The sequence below is a fragment of the Heptranchias perlo genome, chromosome 11 (genome assembly GCF_035084215.1).
Source record: "Heptranchias perlo isolate sHepPer1 chromosome 11, sHepPer1.hap1, whole genome shotgun sequence".
In the NCBI taxonomy this organism is placed as follows: domain Eukaryota; kingdom Metazoa; phylum Chordata; class Chondrichthyes; order Hexanchiformes; family Hexanchidae; genus Heptranchias; species Heptranchias perlo.
In genome coordinates this window covers 71,203,043-71,210,356 of record NC_090335.1, presented here as the reverse complement: position 1 = coordinate 71,210,356, position 7,314 = coordinate 71,203,043, and the positions used below count along the sequence as shown (strand labels likewise).

At 46.1% G+C, this 7,314-nt stretch overlaps 1 protein-coding gene across 3 annotated transcripts in view; it reads left to right on the top strand.

The window, feature by feature from the left end:
- The first annotated feature begins 145 nt into the window (after positions 1-145).
- Positions 146-7,314, top strand: part of LOC137327485 (junctional adhesion molecule B-like) — a 62,896-nt gene continuing 55,727 nt past the window's right edge. The window contains exon 1 of one of the 3 annotated variants that reach the window (XM_067993360.1): positions 146-345. In XM_067993360.1, the coding sequence (XP_067849461.1) occupies positions 297-345 (49 nt within the window). In that variant the 5' untranslated portion in view covers positions 146-296. The remainder of the gene's footprint in view (positions 346-7,314) is intronic. The other 2 variants (XM_067993362.1, XM_067993361.1) reach the window with 2 other exon arrangements.

Here is a 7,314-nt window from a genome sequence, read left to right as displayed (position 1 = left end):
ACTCCAAAATGGCGAAGCCCTAACAGTCCAATGAGTAGGAGCCAGCAGGTGTACCGGGGGGGTGGGGACAGTGCTGGCAGTGGGCAGCAGCTGGGAGAGTTCGGGCGCTAGGACCCTGCGAGCGCTGCTGTCCTTTTTGCCGACGGAAGAATGAAAAAAGTCCTGACTGGTTAAGAAGCAGCAACAAGTCGGAGCCGGGGCATCCGTCAGCCTCATCCCACTGCCCACAGGGATTGGGGAAAATCTCCCGGAAAGTTTTGGAGGAACTTTTCCCACTTTGTCTGAGGGGTGGTAAAATGGCGAGAGTTGAAGTCTTTCTGTTTTCCTTCAGCCTCCTGGAGTTGAGTAAGTACTTTACAAAGTCCTTTAAACTTTTTTTTTATTCAGGGCACGGATCCTCCCCCTCTCCAACCAACCCCCCCTCCCCTCCCCTCCTCAACTCTTTTGTTCCTAACGGTTTCCTTTGCCATGTATTTTATTAAATCACCTTGAATCTGGGGAGGTGAGCTGGACCCTCACTATTCCCATCAAAGGGAAGAGTTGACAACTCCCTGGTGCTGCTGGCTTTACTTGGGATCCATCCTTACTGTTGTTGACGTTTTTACCCATCAAGTGTGTCCCCAAGGACTGCTGGCCAGGCCTCCAGGAATGTTCCTTTTGTTTGGGCCAAGAGGCTCTGGATAGAATCATGTTCACAGAACATTTACGGCACAGAAGGAGGCCATTCGGCCCGTCGTGTCCGAGCCACCCAGCCTAACCTTGCGAGAGAGAAAAAAAAACTTTAGTTCAAAAGTTAAGTTTTTAAAACCCAATTCCCATTCTGCAGGTGCCAAACAGGGAAATGTGAAGTGGAAGAGGGGGGAGGGCAATTCTGCAGATCTGGAATTGATGGTTCTGTTGTTGGCTGAACAACTGGATCTGGGCAACACAGGTTATTCCCAGGTGATAAAACAGAAAATACTGGGAAAAACACAACAAATCCATCAGCAGTTTAAGAGATTGATTGGACTGTGCCAATTCCTTATTTTTCTTTTCCCTGAAAACGTTCTTTCCATTTAACTGGCAGTTGTCCAGTTCTAATCCTGGCCCTTTGCTCTGGATTATATAATTTGTCTTTTTTTTTTCTCCCTCAAACAAACTAATGCGGTCGAGCAATCCGGATGGCGAGGCAGGGATTGCAGAGCAAGCAAGGCCCTTGGATTTAATTTTCCAGCTGTGCAGAGTTCAGCTGATCCCAGCCAAGGCACTGACTGGGCTGATGCATTTCACATCAGCACCCTTGAGTTCGAGAGAGGGGGAGAGGGGGGGGGGAGAGAATCACGGGCTGAACTCCCACTCCTGATCCAGACACCTCTTCCAGAAGTGTGTGCACCAGGTGAGAAGAGGTTTCCGTTACGAGGGAATGCTGGAGAAACTTGGGCTCTTCACCCTTGAAAGGAAACATCTGAGGAGTCAGCTTATAAAGTGTGTGTATCGTGACGAACAACTGTTTGGGACAGGCTGGATGGACCAATACATCCAACCTATTTCGTATGTTCGTACAACGTAAACTAGATTGTACACGGTATGGAAAAGTTAAATCTGGGAAATTACTTTAAGCTAAAAGAATAGGTTCCCACTCTAGAGACTTGAGCACAAAATCCAGGCTGAGGGAGTGCTGAACTGTCGGAGATGCCCTCTTTCAGATGAGACGTTAAGCGGAGGCTCTGTCTGCCCTCTTAGGTGGACGTAAAAGATCCCATGGCACTATTTCAAAGAAGAACAGGGGTTTTGGTGTCCCAGACGATATTTATCCCTCAATCGACATCACTAAAAAACAGATGTCCTGGCCTACGTTTATCGCTCAACCAATAACACTACAAAAAAAAACAGATTATCTGGTTATTTATCTCATTGTTGTTTGTGGGATCTTGCTGTGCACAAATTGGCTGCTGCGTTTCCCTGCATTACAACAGTGACTACACTTCAAAAGTACTTAATTGGCTGTAAAGTGCTTTGGGACCTTTGGGTCCTGAGGTTGTGAAAGGCGCTATATAAATGCAAGTTCTTTCTTTTTAAAAGGACTGATATCAGGAAGTTTTTCTCCACTCATGGAATGGACTCCCAGATAGAATAGTGGTGGTGAGCACCCTGGTATCGTTTAACAACCAGTGGGATGCTTCAGTGGGTTGTGTTTTTAAGGTCCTACTGCATGGATGTGCTAGATGGGCCGAATGGGCTTCCTCTACCATTAATTAGCAGGGACTGGCTGCTAATGTTCACAGACTAGGCATGAATAATGCCCTCCTGTGCAGAGCACTGTTGGGCTGGTGAGGAACAGTATCACAGCACAAGAAGTCATGGGGGAGAGAAGCAGGAAAATAGAAGTAAAACAAATCTTGATGTCAGGCGCTGGGGCACAGGGAGTGGTTGCTGTCCTTGTGTGCTAATCTCTGTGACCGGGGGGCGGGGGGGGGGGGGGGTGCGGGTGAGATGAGCATTCCCGTGAAGAAGTGGGAGCGTTGGAGACACAGTCGCCCCTCCTCCCCTCCAGCAGCCTGTGCTCACCATCCTGTTGTCGGTCGCTGGAAGTAGGGTGAGTGAGGGTGGCAGAGCGAGTCAACTGCATTAATTGTCCTGAGTAATAATACATGGGCACCAAGGAAGGGCTCGGAAAACATCTTGAAACAAATGTCGTGCAGCTCATTTCTGAAGATCCGCATTAAAATGGGAAAAAAAATCATTCTTGTAAACCTGAATTTTTACTAAAGGACACCTTTTAAATCTCTCTGGCATGACTTTTTAAAGAAAATACATTTACTCCCCATTTTTCTCCTTTTTAATGTTAGTGCCTTGCTGGGGTTTGGTTCCATGGGCGCTAGTACCTCACGCAAGTTTTTTTTAATCCATTCTCCGGATACGGACAGCGCTGGCAAAGCTGCCCTTGAGAAGGTGGTGGTGGGCCGCCGCCTTGCACTGCTGCAGTCTGTGTGGTGGAGGTGCTCCCACAATACTGTTGGGTCGTGAGTTCTAGGATTTTGACCCAGCAACGGTGAAGGAACGGGCGATCTATGTCCAAGTCGGGATGCTGTGTGAGTTGGAGGCGGTGGTGTTCCCATGCACCCATTGCTCTTGTCCTTCTAGGTGGCGGAGGTCACGGGTTTGGAAACGGTTATTGTTCATGTGTGAATCTTGGCTGTGAGTAGACTCTGGAGGGCATCACAGCTCAGTCCAGTGATGCACTTTCCAGCAGGGGTCAAAGGATGGTGACCAGGAATAGGAACCCTGGCTGAATATTCCCCTCCCTAAACCCTGTTTTTTGTTGTAGCACCTCTACCACCGACTAACTCTGAATAGGCTGGGGATCCGAAGTGGGACCTTTTCAGGTCTGTAGCAGCTCAGATACTTGCCGGTTAAATTCGCTGTGGCGTCGGGATATTGGGGTTACTTTTTCATAGAAACATACAGCACAGAAGGAGGCCTTTCGGCCCATCGTGCCCGTGCCAGCTTTTTGAACGAGCTATCCAATTAGTCCCACTCCCCTGCTCTTTCCCCATAGTCCTGCAAATTTTTCCTCTTTTTAATGTGTTTGTTTTTTCTGAAAAGTTCACAAAGAGTTTTTGTTTTTTCACATCCCTATTAACTTGACTCTCTCTTGGCCTTGGCAGGCTGTCAACAGTGCAGCAGTAATGACATTAGTTCCAGTACATGGACAGTAACACGTACTGTATATAGTGCCTATTCTATTGATTTCCTCCCACTGTCCAGTGAGTGGTCCTCTCTTTTTATATAAAAAAAACAAAGCAAAAAATATCTTGTATTTATAGAAATAACTTGTATTTATAGAGTGATTCATTTTGGAAGGAAAAATGAAGAGAGGCAATATAAACTAAATGGTACAATTTTAAAGGGAGTGTAGGAACAGAGAGACCTGCGAGTATATGTATACAAATCTTTGAAGGTGGCAGGGCAAGTTAAGCACACAGGATCCTTGGCTTTATAAATAGAGCACAAAAGCAAGGAAGTTATGGTAAACCTTCATAAATCACTTATTAGGCCCCAGCTGGAATATTGTGTCCAATTCTGGGCACCACACTTTAGGAAGGATGTCAAAGCCTTAGTGAGGGTGCAGAAGAGACTTACTAGAATGGTACCAGGGTAGAGGGACTTAAGTGGAGAGACTAGAGAAACTGGTACTGTTCTCCTTAGAGCAGCGAAGGTTAAGGGGAGATTTAATAGAGATGTTTTGATAGAGTAGAGAGGGAGAAACTGTTTCTACTGGCAGGAGGGTCGGTAGCCAGAGAAATCAGATCTAAGATAATTGGCAAAAAATCCACACGGGGGAAATTGGGAGAAATTTTTTTACTCAGCGAGTTGTTATGATCTGGAATGCACTGCCTGAAAGGGCGGTGGAAGCAGTTTCAATAGTAACTTTCGAAAGGGAATTGGATAAATACTTGAAAAGGAGAAAATTGTAGGGCTATGGGGGTGTGGGACTAATTGGATAGCTCTTTCAAAGAGCCGGCACAGGCACAATGGGCCGAATGGCCTCCTTCTGTGCTGTAAGATTCTAACCCCTTATTGCATCTCTCAGAAACATCTCAAAGTGCTTCACAACACCAACAATTTGCATTTATATAGCACCTTTAATGTATTGAATTACTTTGAAGCGAAGTAACTGTCGTTGTTTAGTCAAACATGGCAGCCATTTTGCACAAGGCGGGATCTCTCAAACAGCAATGGGATGAATGACCTGTTGGACTGTTTTTGGTGGCGTTGGTCAGGAGAACTCGCCTACTCTTCTGCCTACAGCTGCCAGGGAATCGTCAACATCCACCTGAGCAACTGGACAGGGCCTCACTTCAACAACTCCAACAATGTCGCACTCTCTTTTGGAGTGTTGACCTGAATTATGGGCTGAAATCCTGAAGGAGGGTTAAACCTACGACCTTCTAACCCAGGGACAAGGTTGTTACAGACTGAGCCATCCTGATCTTGCAGACGAGCTGGGGAATGTCGTGGCCAATATTTATCCCTCAACCAACATCACTAAAAAAACAGATTAGCTAGTCATTATCATGTTGCTGTTTGTGGGATCTTGCTGTGTGTAAATTGGTTGCCGCGTTTCCTACATTACAACAGGCACTACACTTCAAAAGTACTTCATTGGCTGTAGAGCACTTTGGGACATCCTGAGGTCATGAAAGGTGCTATATAAATGTCAGTTCTTTCTTTCTTATTAATTCTACACGCCCGTCCCCAGGTTTCTTCCAATTTATTTCCTGAAGGCAATGATTCATACTGGGACGTGGTTCCAACAGTCCTCATATTACATGCAAATTGTCATTCTTCATATGTGGTCCAGGAATGTGAGTGTTAGCAGTGTATGCAATCTTGGAACGGATTGCCACCTAGCCTAACCCTGGTCTCGCCTGGTGTCTACACACGTGCACCAGCAGACAGGAACTTGGTCTGATTTTTTTTTTTTTCCTTCTCTAGTCCAGGAATACTGCAACCAATTATAGCGCCCGAATCTGACCACCATTTTCGACTGAGATCAGCAAACTTGGTATTGACATGCGGGGAGGGCGGGGGGAGCAGTGAACCTGGAACCTTTCTGGTCTCTGTGCCCACACTGTGAAGTACACCACCACGAAGCTACAAATGGAGCACATAAAACTCATTCTTCACTGTGGAATTCCGCTCAGCTGCTCTGTTTGAGAGATACGTGTCTTCACAAAGACAGATGGGAATGCAACAAACTTCTGTTTGATTTTTCCCTTGCTGTGAGAGTTTGGAATTCCTTGGTACGGTCGACCTTGTACTGATTGTTATCCTTCTTTTCCATTTGTGTTTATAACTTTTTTTTTTATGTGAGTGAATTTTGCGCTCATTAAACTTAGTGTCAGGCAATCTAGGGGCTTTCCCATTTTCAGGCAACCAGTGTCAGTGCAGTTAGATCAATTACAGCAAAGGTTAGATGCAGAATAAAGGGAGTGTTACTCTACTCCAATGAGCATGGGTGTGACTGTCTCCATTTCACATGCCAGCTGTCTTGTGGTCTCCTGAGTGAGTTGCCAGTTTAGTGCCAAATTAGGGCCAGTTTTGTTCTGTAGACCTTTCCCCATGAGGAAATGGATTGAGACCTCTGTCCTCTCCCTCCTTTTGTCCTGTTAGCCTTGGCTCAGTTGGTAACACTCTCACATCTGAATCAGAAGGTTCTGGGTTCAAGTCCCACTCCAGAGCACAAAATCTAGGCTGATACTCCAACGCAGTACTGAGGGAGTGCTCTACAGTTGGAGGTGCCGTCCTTCGGATGAGATGTTAAACCGAGGCCCTGGTGTCCTGTCCAATATTTATCCCTCAACCAACGTCACTAAAAAAAAATAGATGGTCTGGTCATCATCTCATTGCTGCTGTGGGATCTTGCTGTGTGCAAATTGGCTGCCTCATTTCCTACATTACAACAGAGACTACACTTCAAAAGAACTTCATTGGTTGTAAAGCACTTTGGGACAGCATGAGGTTGTGAAAGGTGCTATATAAATGCAAGATCTTTGTTTCATTTTTGGCCTTGTGGGACCAGAAGCGAGTCCCTCTCGTGGTATATAACCTGCCTCCTCCCCCATCTCCCTCATAGAGCGAGTTCATCAAAATTAATCGGACCACATGCACACCATGTACCAACTACAGTGCTTAAGAGGTAGAGCATTCGGTGATTTTGTGACACATTCCCAAGTCACCAGAGACCCGTCTGAACATGACGAGAAAGTGACATTGGGTCAGCTCGAACGAATTGGCACCTTCATCAGTCTCCAACTTTAACTGACCAGGAACTGAAAACTCTATCTCCTTACTTCCATTCGGGATCCCTTCCTCCTAGAATCTGTAGGTTTTTGAAAGGAAAGCTTGATTTCATCTATAAGCTAAGATAAGAAATAGGAGCAGGAGTATGCCGTACGGCCCCTCGAGCCTGCTGCGCCATTCAATCAGATCATGGCTGATGTTCGACCTCAACTCCACTTTCCCACCCAATCCCCATATCCCTTGATTCCCTTTTAGATTCTAAAAATCTATCGATCTCAGTCTTGAATGTGCTTAACAGCTCAGCATCCACAGCCCTCTGGGGTAGAGAATTCCAAATATTCACGACCCTCTGATTGAAGAAATTCCTCCTCATCTCAGTCCTAAATGTCTGACCCCTTATCCTGAGACTATGCCCCCCAGTTCTAGACTCTCCAGCCAGGGGAAGCAGCCTCTCAGCGTCTACCCTGTCAAGCCCTCTTAGAATCTTTTATGTTTCAAGGAGATGACCTCTCATTCTTCTAAACTCCA